This window comes from Sorex araneus, chromosome 5, assembly GCF_027595985.1.
Source record: "Sorex araneus isolate mSorAra2 chromosome 5, mSorAra2.pri, whole genome shotgun sequence".
In the NCBI taxonomy this organism is placed as follows: Eukaryota; Metazoa; Chordata; class Mammalia; order Eulipotyphla; family Soricidae; genus Sorex; species Sorex araneus.
Genome location: NC_073306.1, coordinates 208,977,786 through 208,994,813, shown reverse-complemented (window position 1 = coordinate 208,994,813; position 17,028 = coordinate 208,977,786). Strand labels below are relative to the sequence as shown.

The following is a 17,028-nucleotide window of genomic DNA, read 5'->3' as shown; positions in this document are numbered from 1 at the left end:
ACAAAGAAACTTTGAGGCCCTGTTTCAGGCAGCCTCTAGTGAGTATTCAATGAATGAATAAAGGAATGAAATGGAATGAATGAAATGAATGAATAACTTATCTTTTCTTCACTTGTTTAAACGCATTTAGATTTTTTAAAGTGTAGGAAACTTTTGATATTATAGAACCAAATTAAGGGAAAATGAAACCCCACATTTTAAAAGATTCTTTTAAAACACACAATACTTTTGATGATTTTTGCTTCCCTTTCATGTTGCTGCTATTAATAAGAAGCAGGGCTCTGCCAACTTCTTTTGTTATCTGAGATAGCACTGCACTGCACTGTCGTCCCGATGTTCATCTATTTGCTCGAGCGGGCACCAGTAACGTCTCCATTATGAAACTTGTTGTTACTGTTTTTGGCATATCGAGTACGCCACAGGTAGCTTGCTAGACTCTGCCATATGGGTGGGATACTCTCGGTAACTTGCCAGGCTCTCCGAGAGGGAAGAAGGAATCGAATCCGGGTCGGCTGCGTGCAAGGCAAATGCTGTACTGCTGTGCTATCGCTCCAGTCTTTATCTGAGATAAAGATAAGAAAATCTCCTGGAGCTAAAGAACGGTTCAGTATATAGATATGGGAAGGAGATGCTTTAAATACTCTACTAGAAAATCATGCTGACCTCAGAGCAGACGTTAATTATATTATTTTTGGTGGAGGGCCACACTCAGCCATGCTCAGTGCTTATTCCTGGAGGGGCTCAGGGGGCCATATGTAATGCTAGAAATCAAATCCTGGTCAGGCACCTGCAAGGCAAGTACCCTACCCACTGCACTATCTCTCTGGCCCTTAATTATAGTATTTTCTGGAGTTGTAAGTTGTTTGTCCAACAATCACAATTTGATTATTATGGAAGATAAAAGAAGAGGAATAAAAGGATCCATTGAGCACTTCCTAGATATCAACCATTTTTACAAATACTCCTTCTTCGAATATTCACAAAATTGAATTAGATGTTATATTCGCCAGGGTATCTAAAGAAAAGAACCAACGGGAGAGAGAAAGAGATGCATAATTATTAAACAGTTATGGAGGATGAGAAATCCCATGATCTATCATCTATGACTGGAGACCCAGAAAATCTGGGGGTTCTACTGGCTCCCAGGCCCAAGTCCCCACCTGTACCGACACCCCATCAGGAGCCCCAGTTTGAGGGCAGAAGAAAACCAAAGCCCGAGCCCCAGCAGTAAGACCGAGAGAACAACTCCTCCCTTACTCCACAGCTTCCTCCTAGTCCAAGAAGGCCACCCACACTGAAAGCGTGGCCGGCTTTGTGGAGCTATGGACCCAAACACTAACATCTTCTGGAAACATTTGCACAGAACAAACAAAGAGTAATGCTAACCAAATGTCTGAGCATCCCGATATCTGGTCACATAAAATTAACCACCCCTGGGCTGGAGAGACAGTACAGGGCTAAGACACTCGCCTCATGTGAGTCCAACCCCAGCTCAATCCCTGGCAGTATGCCTGTCCCCTGAACACAGAGTTAGGAACGACTCTGAGCACAGAGCCAGGAGTAAGCCTTGACATTGAGCACTGTTTTGGCTTGACTCTGAGCACAGAGCCAGGAGTAAGCCTTGACGTTGAGCACTGTTTTGGCTTGCCCACTGCCCCAAAATTAACAGCACAGCGGGTAGGGCGTTTGCCTTGCACGCAGCCAACTTGGGTTCGATTCCTCCATCCCTCTTGGAGAGCCCGGCAAGCTACTGAGAGTATCCCACCCACATGGCAGAGCCTGGCAAGCTCCCCATGGCATATTCGATATGCCAAAAGCAGTAACAAGTCTCACAATGGAGCCGTGACTGGTGCCCGCTCGAGCAAATCGATGAACAACAGGACGACAGTGCTACAGCGCTAAGCATTATATGGGAATTTTTAAATGGGAATCTGAGGTTCCATGGCTTAAATAACTTGCCAAGGATTGCAGAGATGGCGAGTGTGTTGGTCCAAGGAAAAAACATACGTGTCCTTTCAGTACCCAATGCACCATGTTTCTGCTGTTAAACCAGTGGCTCTCTGTAGAGGGGGTTTTGCATTCCAGGACCCGACAATGCCAGGAACATTTTTTTTTTTGCTTTTTGGGTCACACCCCGGCGATGCACAGGGGTTACTCCTGGCTCTGCACTCAGGAATTATTCCTGGTGGTGCTCAGGGGACCATATGGGATGCTGGGATTCGACCCCGGGTCGGCCGTGTGCAAGGCAAACGCCCTCCCCACTGTGCTATCACTCCAACCCCAATGCCAGGAACATTTTGGGTTGTCGAGACGGTGAGGGCTGGGGACTCCACTGACATCCAGAAGTCCAAAGTAAGGAGTGAACAACACCATCACCACTGCCGCGCAGCACCAAGAACCCAGAACATCACAGTGTTCAGAGTGCCAAGTAAAACAAGCAAAGAAACTCTGCACTGGATATTATTTTATACTTTTTACCTTTCTCCAAATAGTAGAATAGTGATGATAAATTGATCTGAAATATCAATGGCTACAGTGTCTTAACTTTAACACTGGTAGGACGAATGTCAATCCTAGAAGACAAACCTAGAAGGGAAACTTCACTTCTCAGTGACCGCCTGCTATTCCCATTCCCTGGAATGAAATGTTCCTGTTACAATTAACAATAGAAGAAATAGGGGCTGGAGGGAGGACAGCACAGCAGGAACGGCACCTGCCCTGCACACAGGCAACCCAGGCTTAATCCCCGGTATCCCAAATAGTCCTCTGAGCCCCGACAGGAGTGACCCTGAGCACAGAGGCAGGAGTCAACACAGCTTTCATAACACCAACAACCACCCCTCGAGGGTATTTTTTTTTTTTGGTTTTTGGGTCACACCCGGCGATTCACAGGGGTTACTCCTGGCTCTGCACTCAGGAATTACCCCTGGCAGTGCTTAGGGGACCCTATGGGATGCTGGGAATCAAACCCGGGTCGGCCGCGTGCAAGGCAAATGCCCTACCCACTGTGCTATCGCTCCAGCCCCCAAGGCTATTTTATTTTTGACACGATAAAATCATAGACCATCTGCTGAGCAGCGTTTGTGGGCTTCTGGAACCACACTCAGTGATGCTGCGGGACCTTGTGTTGCTGGAGATTGAGCTGGAGGCTGACCAGGGTCAGTCACATTCAGGACCTGCCCCGTCACCCCTGGGCCGTCCGCTTTCCTCAGTGTCCATTGCTTAGGACAGCTCTCTGTGGGGCTGGAGTCCACACGGTGTGCTGGAGCCCGAGGGCCGGAGCGTGCTGGGAGCGGGCTCGGAGCAGCAGCTGGATGCGGCCCAAACGCCAAAAGGAGAAAAGAAAACTGCACTGAAAAAGGAAAAGTGAATTTTGCAGCTCTCTTGCCCACTTAAGGACAATGCTAGTGCCAGAGTCTTGCTCTCCTGATAATTGAATGTTTTTTGTTTTGTTTTACTCCAAGACCTTTTCCCACATAACTGACTAATTAGGAGAAAGCAAATAAGGAGTTGTTTCTTTTGGTTTTGTTTTTGTATTTGTTTTTCTAAGTAGGGCACCGTCGAGCAGGAGCCAAAGAATCTAAGGCTCCAGCAGTTCCTCCTTTCTTCTTTCAGGGGCCACTCCCGTGTCTGAGCTCAGGGGTCCCTCCTGGGGGGGCTCACGGGGCCGTAGATAGTGCCAGGGATCAAACCAGGTTCAACCACAAGCAAGGCAAGAGTTTCACGCCGTGTTCTCTCTCTCTCTCAGCTCCCCTCCTGAGTAACCTAAACCATTTGTAACACTTTCTTGGCCCATGTCTCTGTATGGCATGAAGCTCTTGCAAAAATCAAATAAGAAAACAATATCCCATCTGAAAATCTGTTTGGAAAACCCTAGGGACGTGGGTGATATAAACTTTCAGCCTCTTTTATACACTGTAGCACTGTAGCACTCTTTTATTTTTTTTTTTCTTAAAGAAATATTTTATTGAACCACCGTGAAAACAAGAAAAAAAATACAAAGCTTTCAGGTTTAAGTCACAGTCAAATACTGATTAAACCACCATCCCTTCACCAGTGCACCCGTTCCACCACTAAGAACCCCAATACACCCCCCTCCCACCCACCCCCCATCTAAATAGCTAATGATTTTCCCAGTATTCTCTATATATATTGAGTACATTCCATATTTCCATACAGAACTCACTATTTTTTTTTTTTTTTTTTTTTGCTTTTTGGGTCACACCCGGCGATGCACAGGGGTTACTCCTGGCTCTGCACTCAGGAATTAGCCCTGGCTGTGCTCAGGGGACCATATGGGATGCTGGGATTTGAACCCGGGTCAACCATGTGCAAGGCAAACGCCCTACCCGCTGTGCTATCTCTCCAGCCCCAGAACTCACTATTATTGATTGGAAATTTTCCCCAACAATCAGGCCTGCTGAATAGGCATCATCTAATAATTTCTCTTCATTGGTAAGAGTGAAGACTTTCGCGGCCGCGCAGTTTTGGGTTTCTAATATTTTAGCTCAGTTCACAGTCAAAATGGATGGCTGCAAGAATCCGCTCTGGTGCCAAAATGGGTTAGGAGACCTCAGGATCACAGTCAATAGGCGGGAGGCTCTGCTTCTCGTGCCGCGGCTCCCGGTTCATCTCTGGGCGGAACTGTAGCACTCTTTTATACACTGTAGCACAGTTGTTCATGGATTTGCTCAAGTGAGCACCAGTAACATCTCCATTGTGAGACTTGTTGTTACTGTTTTTGGCATATTGAATACACCACAGGGAGCTTGCCAGGCTCTGCCATTTGTAAATAATGTTTATTTAAAGAGTCAAATCATATAAACACACAATCCAGTCTGAGTCCTCCGAGTTTTTACTTAAGTAACATGTACTCAGCTTTCTCTGAGGGATGGCGTAGAGCAATTGTAACTAATCCTCCAAGCTGAGTACATGTTATTTTCATTAAAACTGGGAGTTGAGGGGCTGGGGCATGGGCTCAGCAATAGAGGACCCCTTGAATTTGAGGATGTGGGTTCAACCCATGCACTGAAAAAGAAAAAGAAAAAAAACATACTAGGGAACATTAAAGGTCGTAAAAGTTTAGACACGATTTTCCCTCCGTTCAATCCCAAATGGCCCTGAAGAAACTTCATCCTCATCCTTCCAGTGCGTGAACCCCTGGCCCAAGTTTATATGGTTAGATCGGTAAAAGGATCTTCTTATTATTCTGTTAGACTTTTATTATTCCTAGCAAGATGAGGAAATGCCAACAACTACTTTTCTTCCGCAAAAACTTTACTTTAAACATTGGTTTATATCATCATGTAGTTACAGATCAATATCTATATACCTAGCGTTGCTACCAGAATTCCACTTTCATTCGTTACCATTCTGTTGATCCCTTTTACTCAAATTCCCCCAGGAGTTCTTCTGACACGCAAAGCCTCAAAAGATTCTGTTTCCAGGAAGCTTCTGGAAGCTTTCATGAACTCCATGAAAATGAAAAAGAAACCCCAGGCAGAAAAATGCAGGAAACAGGAACTCAGACTCAGGAGCACAGGAGCTGTGTAGCGATCTCCCAGAGATCTCTGAGGGAAGGCAGTGCAGCCAAGGGGGTTTCCAGTGGGAGCAAAGACACTGGCAGGGGGTTCCCCGAAGGGAAGAGGCCTCTGGGCTCCCTGGCTTGTTGTTTTGCTTCTGTATTAGAAAGAACTGCTGCCACCTTAGGGGAAAAATGTTGGAGAATTTGAAGAGTAAGAGATGGGTCAATGGAAGAGTGAAGGGTGAAATGCTTCAAGAGAAACTGCAACACTCTTCCTCTCTTCCTCTCTTCCTCTCCCTCCTTTCCTCCCTCCCTTGCCCCCTCTCCCTCCTTCTCTCCCTCCATCCTCCCTCTCCTTCTCTCCTTCCCCCTCCCTCCCTTCCTCCTCCTTCTCTCCCTCTCTCCTCCCCCTTTCCTTCCCTCACTCCTTCCCCCTCCCTCCATCCCTCCCTCCCTCCCTCCTTCTTCCCTCCCTCTCTTTGTCTCTCTCTCTGTCTCTCTCTGTCTTTCTGTCTCTGTCTCTGTCTCTCTCTGTCTCTGTCTCTCTGTCTCTGTCTCTCTCTGTCTCTGTCTCTGTCTCTCTCTGTCTCTGCTCTGTCTCTGTCTCTCTCTCTCAGGCTCACAGATGTGAGAAGGCAAGAGTCCCGTTTCTGCTGCTACATACAGGCTGACTCTTCAACCCTGCATGTTTCTGTGGCAGTCTAGAGTTTGGGATTTGAAAGCCTGTAAATTCCAGTTTAAAATACATCGTGCTTACCAGCCCAAAGACGCCACGGAACCACCCTTGATCCCGCACCAACTCCCACGAGATTGCGGATCCCAGATCTCTAGTCACAGGCACACTGCTCTGACGGGCAATATTGTGTTGACAAAAATGTCCTTTGACTGTACGCGTTCATTCCCCTGTCGAGCAGGGAAGGCCAAAGAGGTTTGGTTTGATTTGTTTTCTTTCCGAATCCAAGACATCACATTTATCTGATGATTTTTCTCTTCACGGCGGACACTCACAAGTCTTAATACCCAGGCTCCCCACAGACCGTCCATAAAAGGAAGCACGGTCGTGACTCGAGGTTGGCTCTGCCCGCCAGAGCTGGCCAGAGCTCAAGAAGTCCTCCCCGCAGAGGGAAAGCGGCCCCCTGTCCCCGTTCCACGGATGAGGCCCCTCCGGCCCTCGCAATGTCTGCCTTAAGGAGACCGTCCTCTTAACCTGCTCCTTGTCTCCTGGTTCACAGGCTGGGAAGCATGAAGACGCTCTTGCTCTTCCTCTCCGTCTTGGGAGCTGTGGCCGCAGTCCCGGTAGGTACTTGCCTATATATGCTTTATTTTGCTTTTAGGCCGGTGGTGCTTCGAGCTCAGGGATCACTCCTGGTGGTTCCCCGGGTGACCAGGTGGGATTCCAGGGATCAATCCCATGTGGGCCGCATGCAAGGCAAACACTCTCCCCTCTGTTCTCTCTCCCAGGCCTGGTAAATATCATTGCTTGGGTGATTACAGCTCTCCCTCCTGAATCATTTCAATGGTCAATACTAGAGAAATTCTCCGTTTGGAGAAAGTGTTGTTTTATTTTATTGGGGGGTCACACCCAGCGATGCTCAGGGGTTCCTCTGGGCTCTGCACTCAGGATTTACTCCTGGCGGTGCTCGGGGGACCATATGAGAGGCCAGGGATCGAACCCGGGTTGGCTGGGTGCAAGGCAAATGCCCTACCGCTGTGCTATCTCTCTGGCCCGAGGAAGTGTTATTTTACAGAAGTTCACAAGTCCTTTTTTGTTGGGGGTTGTGTGTGTGTTTTATTTATTTTGTTTTATTTATTTCTTTTTTTGCTCAAGCAAAGAGTAAATGGCTAGAAATTTTGAAATTTTGTTTGTTTCTTTGGAGATGTTTTTCAGTGCCAAAACAAGGGGGCAAAAAATTTGAGCTCTCTTACCTTTAGAAAAAAATATTTCAGAACCGGGGCTGGAGGAATAGCACAGCGGGTAGGGCGTTTGCCTTGCACGCAGGCGACCCGGGTTCGATTCCCAGCATCCCATATGGTCCCCCAACACCGCCAGGCGTAATTTCTGAGTGCAGAGCCAGGAGTGACCCCTGTGCATCGCCGGGTGTGACCCAAAAAGCAAAAAAAACAAAAAAAAAATTTCAGAACCATTACGTTCTACAAGATGCAACAACAACAACAACAACAAAGCTTTGGGTGTTGAATATCACTTTATCCGCCAGGGACTGTGTCAAGTACCAAACGGCCGGATGAAGTAAAGCTTTCTCTGGGAAAGCATCGTGTTAGCTGAGAGAGCTCACAGAGGTCGCGGGAGCGAACGGGCCACCGTCCGGTGGTTCCCTCCGACATGCTGGCTGAGGACTTCTGAGTCTGTCACGGCGGGGGGGCGGGCTGGCTCCCAACCAGCCTGCAGGGGGCTTCCCGGACAGCCCTGCTGAGGGCAGGCAGGACTCGCGTGTGCTTCTCCTCAGAGTGGGACGTACCCGCCGCTGCCTCACACGGCAATAAATCATCACCGGGAGGGTCACTCCAGACAGGCAGCCGTGACCTGCAGGATAACCGCTGAGTAGCATCCCACGGTGTGGGCGTGCTGCCGCTTCCCTCCAGTTACCTGAGGGAGGGGGGGTGTTTATTGTGGAGGAGGCCTTGGGCCACACCCTGTGGTTTTCAGGGCTTACTCCTGGCTCTGTGCTCCGGGATCACTCCTGGGAGGGCTCCAGGGGCCGGACATGGAGCCAAGACTCAAGCCTGGCTCAGCGGCATGCAGGGGGCACCCCCTGGACTGTCTCTCCGGCCTCCCTTCCGATTACTGTCCATGGCCCTTCACTGTGTCCAGTTCTTGGTTGCCATTATTTTCTCAGTGTTGTGGGAACTGGGGGTTTAAGGTAAAACTGCCAGCAAGTATAATTTCTTTCCACCTTTATCTCCCAACTCAGTTTTTATTGCGGTACACTCTCCGCCTCTTTGACTGCACAAAGCAACTGCTTATCTCTGTCCCTTCAGTTCTTTCCTCTCAAGGCCATTTTTTAAGTTTTTGCTCTTGTTTAGAGAACATGGTTTCAGTGCTGTTCGTCCTTGTGGTCTCCATGTACGTGACCGCACCCTCACAACCCCCAAAACGCTGATAACTCCGCACCTTGGCTCGCCTGAGAGTCTGTCCCTGTTTTCTGCAAAGCTTCTGGCTGCCAAACTGGTCGGTCGATTCAGTTCCCACACCGATACGACTCCCGGACCAAGCAGTTCTTAGCAAAGAGAACTTAGGATGCCTAGTCCCGGCTGAGTCTCCCAGGGCCACCTCAGCCTAGTTCCCGCCCTACCAGAGCCCCGCAGCCACACTCCCGCCCCCAACAGCTGGGATGCCCAGTAAAATATTCTGGATTTTCTGGAGGGACATCTCCAAACTCTACAACAGGAACACTCCACTCAACTAACAAAAACACGAACACAGAAGGTTCAACCAGCAACGACAGGCGAGAACTTGATGTCCCCAGGGTGAGATCTAATAGTTTCACAAATTTCCTTTTTCTGAAGTATATTTTCATCTTTCATTTTTTTTTTTTGCTTTTTGGGTCACACTCAGCGATGCACAGGGGTCACTCCTGGCTCTGTACTCAGGAATTACCCCTGGCGGTGCTCAGGGGACCATATGGGATGCTGGGAATCGAACCCCGGTCGGCCGCGTGCAAGGCAAACGCCCTACCCGCTGTGCTATCACTCCAGCCCCTTGATCATTCATTCTATCAGCCCTTTAGTGGTGACAAGCAGCGTAAAATAAACGACTGTGGGCCTGTGGCGGGGGCAGGCGTGGGGCGTGGCTGGGGAAGGGAGACAGTGGAGGAGGGCAGGTGACAGTGGCGATGGGATTGGTGCTGGAATATTAAATGCCTGGAACAAATAGTCATGGACAACATTGTAAATCTGTTGTTTAAACAAAGCGGGGGAGGAAAACAAGACAGAAGGGAAGTAGAACCTATGAACACAACCCAGAATCCCGTTTCAGTAGTGGGACGCCCCAAGGACATTATGGCATTCCACTGAAGTGACAAGACTGAAGGCAGCACTTCTGCCGCAGCAGGGGACCCCACGGGGACCTCGCTGTCATCTGAAACGCATGGCAGCATCCTGGCGGCTACTGCGGCTGTGAAAGGGGCTTCAAATGCCTTATCAGCGCACCTGCCCGGTCGCTGCCTCCGTTCAGGGAATATTTATTATTTACAAAAGTAAATATCATCTCATAGAAGTTACTCATTTTAAATCTTGTGATCATCTTCCCTCCCACCCAGCTGCTCCCGAAGGACGGGGTTAGGAAATTCCACCCAGATTTCTGGAGCGTTGCTATAAATAGAGACGCAGTCGTGATATCAAGCAGGAACTTCGGTTTCGGAAACTCTCTGGGAGAAAACGGGCCCCTGTGTTTTCTGGGCGTTTCTCCTGCTCCGGGAGAGGGGGTGGCCAGGATCTCCTCTTAGTTCCCTTCCTTGGTGTCCCTTGCTGGCAACTTGCGGAACTGTCCACCAATCCTCTTCCCTTTTCTTTTCTTTTTATCTTTTTGAATTTAGGACTTTCATTTATAATATAGCAATGTAGATTCAACAATTGTAACAAATTCCGCTTTGACAGCAGATGATATTAAATGGGAAGGTCCATTCCATTTGGGAATGGACACGTGTATGAAAAACTTTCCTTCATTTTTCTGTGAAGGAGATAGAAGGAAATAAAAAAAATAGAAGGAAATAAAAACAGCTCTAAATAACAAAGTTTTTCAAATATTTAATGCAAATTAGTCCATTAACAATTTGACAAAAATTCTGAACAGACCTTTCTTCCATGAACATATACTCAAATGGCTAAATTGCACATTAAAATGTTCTCAGCAAGTGGCCAGAGATACAGCCCAGAGGACATGCCTCACACGTGGCCAACCCTGGTTCATTCCTTCACATTATACCGATCCTCTTTTCTCTATTCTCTTTTGGAAAGTTTTTTCACATCGAATTATTCCCCTAAGTGGAAAAATAGTAAGAAGCAAGAGAACAAAATGCATCTAACATAAATTCTGCACTGGATGACTTTCTTTATACTTGAAATCAGCATCACAGGACCTAATGGCCAGAGACAATGCCCTCCAGCTCCAGCCAGAGTTACGGCTGAGTGTCGGCATCTGGTCAGCCCGGCAGCTCTTTAGTGCTCATTCACGGTGAACACCTGCCAAAATAGCAGGCCTGGTTCTTACTACCACTGTGCCACACTACCACTAAAATTTACATGGAAATAGGAAAGTCCTACAAATATACAATTTAGTAAAAGTGAGAGGAGGGAAATTAAGGAAATGTTAAGAAAAAAAAACTAAACAGGCCAATGAAAGTTTATAACTGTTTTATCCTTTAAAAGGAATGCTGGGGCTGGAGCAATAGCACAGCGGGTAGGGCACTTGCCTTGCACACGGCCGACCCAGGTTCAATTCCCAGCATCCCATATGGTCCCCTCAGCACCACCAGGAGTAATTCCTGAGTGCAGAGCCAGGAGTAATCCCTGTGCATCGCCAGGTGTGACCCAAAAAGCAAAAAAAAAGAAAAAGAAAAGAAAAAAATGCTGGACTTATGTTAGAAAAATACTGTTATAGATAATGCATAAATGTCTGCATTAATAAGTAAACAGTCATAATAAAACTAAAGACTATCTTTTCATCAAATTTCTCTTCATGTGAATGCAATATATTCCCATTATTTAAAAATGGCAATATAAAGGTGCCTAGAATTTTAAGCATTAATGTCCATATGTCAAGAATAACAAACCAGCTTTGTTTCTGTTTCCTAGACAAATGCAAGGTTCCTACGTGATGACTTCGAGCCAACTGCTGACTCCTCGAGTTCTGCCCCACAGGCTGAAATCTTGGGGACCCCTGCCAGCACTGAAATTCCCATTCTAAATGGTGAAGATGAAGAAAATGAAAAGGAAACCTCAGATTCCTTAGAAGACCATCTTAAGCATAAGGTAGCACAGTTGTACCAATATTTGTTAGTTCTCCAAAGCATGGTCAAAGAAATGACCACGTTTCAACTTGGTCTTCAAAAAATAATAATGTTTCATATATAATTATACAATTGCCTCCAATCATAGCATTGTAATAATTAATTAATGAGTTTTACTTCTATAGTAGTTTCACTGTTTCACAAATCCAAATTCAAGTTAAACTTGTAGCTATAAAAATGGGAAGAATATCACAAATAAAATATAATATATGAAGAAAAATAACAATAAATATCAAATGTTGAGTCGTGAGTTACAAATATTATATAGAAATACTGTATAGTTTGTTTCAAAACTAATATTTTTTTCTCTTATGGGTGAAAAAAATCTTCAATATTAAAGTCAAAGGAGGAAAGTGACAACCCAGATGATCAGGACCCTAGCCACAGCCCGGAGCCTGAATCAAAGGTTCTGCAGGAAAAAGACGGTGACATCAGTGAGAATCTGGAGGATGCACCCACGGAAGGTACCCTGGAGCTCAGAGAAGACGAGAGTGAGCCTCAGAAGAAGGAACTCCCAGAGAACACCGATTTCCTGGCTCCTGATGTTGCTTCTGTGGTAGATTCTGACCCACACGAAAGCACGACAAATGCAGAGAAAGCCCAAGAAGAGCCTGTGAGTGACCCACAGCCTCACTCGAACGGGAGCAGCAAACAGAGCCAAGACCTAAGTGAGCCAGACAGTCAAACCCAGGGCCCGAAGAGTTCCAGCGAAGAAAGGGAGGAGGAAAAAGAGTCGGGTGAGGTTGGTGTGAATCAGGACGACCAGGAAAAGGAAAGCGAGTCTCCCAAGAAGCACCCTGGAACCCCGCAGGGGGAGGAGAGTACCAAGTCTGACATTGCGGGAGAGTCTGAGCAACCAACTCAAGTAAGCAAGATGCAAAAGGACGCAGCTGAGCAGGATAACCAAGAGGATCCGTCTGACACAGAAGCGGAAGACGAAACTTCATCAAAAGTCAAAAAGCACCAGCAAGATTCAGAATGGCCGAACCAGGAGGAAAAATCTGGCCTGGAGGGTATGAGCGACGAAGAGGAGATGGAGAAAAAGTCGGTTTCTGAGCCGTTGCCCATCGAGCCTGCGGATGACGAGGGTGACATCATTCCCGGAAACCATGAGGCTGATGATGATGAAAATGATGATGATGATGATGAAGAAGAAGAAGATGAAGAAGACGGCCACAGGCACAGTGCAAATGAGGACGACGCCACCCCGAGCCAGGCCTCCCTGCAGAGTGAAGGATCTCAGTCCGACTACCACCATCTCAAAAGTGAAGAACAAAGAGAGCGAGCACATGAGAAGGAGAACAGTAGTGAGGCTGGCCAGCACCACGGGGTAAGAGTTTTTCTACCAACGCTTGTCCAATGCAGCAATCAGCTCTACGAGCAGCCATGCTGAGCTGTGTGTGTGGCAGGGTTACTGTCGTTAACAACTCTCTGTATTGCAGGTTTTAAAAATAAATCTTTTAAGTCCTCATCACAAGAAAACATTTTTCTGTAACTATGTAAGCGGTCAAATATTAACTAGAATTCATGTGGCAGCTATTTCTCACATATACAAGCATTAAAATCATTATGTTGTATACCTGAAAATGACACATGTAATGATACCTGTCGAAACCTAAATTATAACAAATTGGAAAGTTATGTCAATGTCATGACCTTTATCTGTGCTCTGTGTATTTTGAATATCTCTCTGAATGGTCTACTGATATATGACATAGTTATTTATTTTTACCTCCATCCCTATCATTTGGCTGAGAGAGTTAGTTTTATCTGGGTTTTCCTAGAAGCCAACCCTACGTGTGAGTGCAGATTACAGAAGTTCAACAAAGAGAAGTGAGAAAGTGATACAGGAAACAGAATGAAACAAACAAAGGGCATCTCCTTCAATGGAGCAAACCCTCCTTTGAATTAGCCCGTTTGGACAGTGGAGGTCAGCTGGGATCTTTATATGAGAGGAGTAGTGGTTCCTAGCTTTTATACTCTCTTTTTTGAGCAGGTCCAATATATTTCCATGATTTTCCTGGCACAGAGACGCAGATAGTGCAGTTGAAATTCCCTGGTGCTAATTAAAAAATAGTGACTAATGGTAAACTCGGACAGGTATGGGGGACTGGTGACAGATGATCTGATCTCGACTGCAAGTACCAGTGATAATCAAATGAAATTATCACTGTCTAGCCAAGTTCCTCTAAACTAAGAGGTCCACCACTGTTTATACAGTTCGCTGTAAACACTAAGAGAAAGACTTCGCATACCATTTTGTAACACAAACACACACTAACGTGACCATCAGGAAATGCAAGAGAGTAAGGTAAGGGAGAGACATGCTCTTTGGGTGTTTATATGAAGCAAAGCCTCCAGTCCCTCCCCAGGAAGACTTGACACAGCTTTGGGGGGGACCAGCTCACGGCTGACCATTCTTAGATGGAAGTTTTCTCATACTTTAGAAGCTGCACAAGAAACCTTTACCAATACCTTCTTAGGAATTACTGATGCGACCACGTCTTAACTACAGACGCAATCATATGCAATTGTGACTGTTTCCCCTACTCCAAAAGGGAAGTTCCAATGTTTGTGGCACCATTCACTGAGGGATGCCCAGGGATGCAGGGCTGAATCCCACTGGTGGAGGGGGGAGGAAAGAACACATGTGTCCTCGGAGGTTAGCACTCCCACAGGTGTGGCTAGCGCCTTTGTGAGATCTGAAGTCATTCCGCTATGGAAGGCTCTATGAAGGCGGACACAGGCGAGAGCTGGGGGGGACACGTGCGTTGTACGACAGCTATCTCTACTTAGCAGTTGACTTGTGCTCTTCCTGTAATAAAGGCCACCAAGAAAGCAGAGAGCTTGGCCCCTGAGGATGGAGGCTCAAGTGAAGGCGACTCGAGGCTGCACAGCGCTGGTGAGTAAGCACCGTGTTCGCGACGCTAGCAGGAAGGAGAGGGGTTGGCCCCAGGGAGCCAACACAGTTGCCCCTTCTCCATGACAATTCAGAACCTCTGCTCCCCAGGCTCCCCCCGGAAACGCTGCCTACACTGAACGTTTTCCCATAGCACACTTGTTGTACAACTAAAGGCAAAATGCATTTACAAATAGAGCGCCCTGTGTCCGTGGTACAATAAAAGCTAGACTTCTCTGTCCCTAACTCCTTCTGCTTCTGAGAACCTATTCCACCTCATTTATTCTCAAAGTCATAAATACTAACGAGTGAAGTTTCCATGTGTGATCAGTGTCCAGCTCCCAATCACAGAGGCTTTGTGGGTGAGGCCTCCCCAGCAGGGAGGAAGCCACGAGAAGTCAGGAATCAACCCAGAGCCCTGGGCTTGAGATACAGACATACATACATACACATGCTCCAGTCCTTGGAGACATCTCCCCGCATGTCCCCCCCCTCCGGTCACAGACACTTTGGTCCGTGACTTATTTAATCTCTGATCCATAAGCACAAAACTGCACTGTAGACCTCAGACGCTGACCATGACAAGCAGACCGAAAAGAAGAGTTTGTCCATTTGTGGTGGGGGCTGTTTGGAGCCGCACCCGGCACTGCCCAGGGCTCACTCCTGGCTCTACACTCAGGAATTACTCCTGGCAGTGCCCAGGAGACCGGGTGATTTGTTGGGGATGGAGCCGGGAGTCTGCTACTTTCAAGGCCAACGCCCTCCCCCCTGTTCGATTGCTCTGGCCCTAAGTCTGCCCGTTTAAAATCTTCGATTCAGGGGCTGGAGCGATAGCACAGCGGGTAGGGCGTTTGCCTTGCACGCGGCCGACCCGGGTTCTAATCCCAGCATCCCATATGGTCCCCTGAGCACCGCCAGGGGTAATTCCTGAGTGCAGAGCCAGGAGTAACCCCTGTGCATCGCCGGGTGTGACCCAAAAAGCAAAATAAAATAAAATAAAATAAAATCTTCTATTCAAACCGCACAGCAGATCTGACTGTCATCTCAAACTGTCTGATGCCACAGGGTTCCCCTGAAAATGAACACAAGCCCTCAATGGGTTCCAAGTGTTTTCCCAAGTGTTCTCTCTTGTTAATGAGACTGGAACTATCGGCCTGAATGAATTTGGGTTTACTTACGCCATTGAGCTGTTACATGTTTCTATCCAAACTTTTCTGTTAGATGTGTGCATGAACTTCCAGTGTAAGAGAGGGCACATGTGCAAGGCTAACCAGCAGGGGAAACCACACTGTGTTTGCCAAGATCCCATGACTTGCCCTCCTGCGAAACTTCTCGACCAAGTAAGTATTCTCCGGAGTGGTCCCCGGGGGATGCCAAATAGTGATTTGAAAGCAAGTGGTTTGCTATTGAAGTTTTTTAATTTAAAAAAGTCCATTCTTAAGTAATATTGAAAAAAAATAACAAACAGTAGCAAAATTAAAGAATTTCAACTGTGCCCTAAAAAGGCAATATGACATTGACTCATAGACTTACTTCAGTTCTGAGTTTCTCTGGCACTAAGTTGCCAACACCATTGCTGTAATTTGGTCGACTGCTTTTGGGGGGTGGATACAGTTTTGATTCAATGGCCCCATTGTCTGATGTCTGATGGCCACATCTGCGGCACACTTGAGATTCAGCCAGGCTGCAAGCTTAAGGCAAAGAGCATCTTCCTAGTGAATCCTTGTAAACAACACCTTTTCCATGCCTATTTTCTCCTAGGTTTGTGGCACTGACAATCAGACCTACCCTAGCTCCTGTCATCTGTTCGCTACCAAATGCAGGATGGAGGGGACCAAACGGGGGCACCAGCTGCAACTGGATTATTTTGGAGCTTGCAAATGTAAGTTTCTAGAACAACCATGCTGAGAAAGCTTTGGGCGGATCTACGCATAGCTGCATAATATAGATGCATGTAGAGCTTTCCCGGATACGCCAAGAGAACAATACCAGTGTTGTTTTGAACCCAAGGCTGCACATTAAAACCAACTGGGAAACTAAAAAAAAAAAAAAAATAAAGATGCCCAGACTTGAACTAAAAATGAACTAAAGATTTAACATGAGAATTTTATTCCATGGCATTGTTATTTTTTATTTATTTAAAAAGTAACCCAGACAATTCTAAAATGTAGCCCAGGTTCAGAGCCACTATAATAATACTATTCACTTAACAACTGAGATGAATCATTGGAATGTTCTTAAATGGTTCAATCTTTTACCCCACTGACATTAAGCCTCTGCCAAGAAGTTTGATAACAACACATTCTTCTAACAGGATGGAATCTCCATCGTGCATCAAAAATAACACATATCAGAAATAATATCCCAGATGGAGAATTAATCCTTGTTTCTTTAAACCACCATGATATAACATTACCTTTTACTACCATATAAGCAAACTTCCACCTTTTTTTGTTAATCAATAGCTCTGTATGCCCCCCACCCCCTGCCAAATTCCAATTCTGGTTAGGGTATGTGATTCTCAGACTTGAATGAGAATGAAAAGTTTTTAATTTTACATTAATTTTTAATGTAAACTT

General features: G+C 46.5%; 1 protein-coding gene across 1 annotated transcript in view; it reads left to right on the top strand.

Moving 5' to 3' along the window:
- The window catches only part of SPARCL1 (SPARC like 1), a 50,020-nt gene that overhangs the window by 20,799 nt on the left and 12,193 nt on the right, over positions 1-17,028 (top strand). The window contains exons 2-7 of the mRNA XM_055137670.1: positions 6,757-6,820; positions 11,336-11,512; positions 11,891-12,880; positions 14,377-14,452; positions 15,671-15,789; positions 16,211-16,331. Coding sequence (XP_054993645.1) covers positions 6,767-6,820; positions 11,336-11,512; positions 11,891-12,880; positions 14,377-14,452; positions 15,671-15,789; positions 16,211-16,331 — 1,537 coding nt within the window. The 5' untranslated portion in view covers positions 6,757-6,766. The remainder of the gene's footprint in view (positions 1-6,756; positions 6,821-11,335; positions 11,513-11,890; positions 12,881-14,376; positions 14,453-15,670; positions 15,790-16,210; positions 16,332-17,028) is intronic.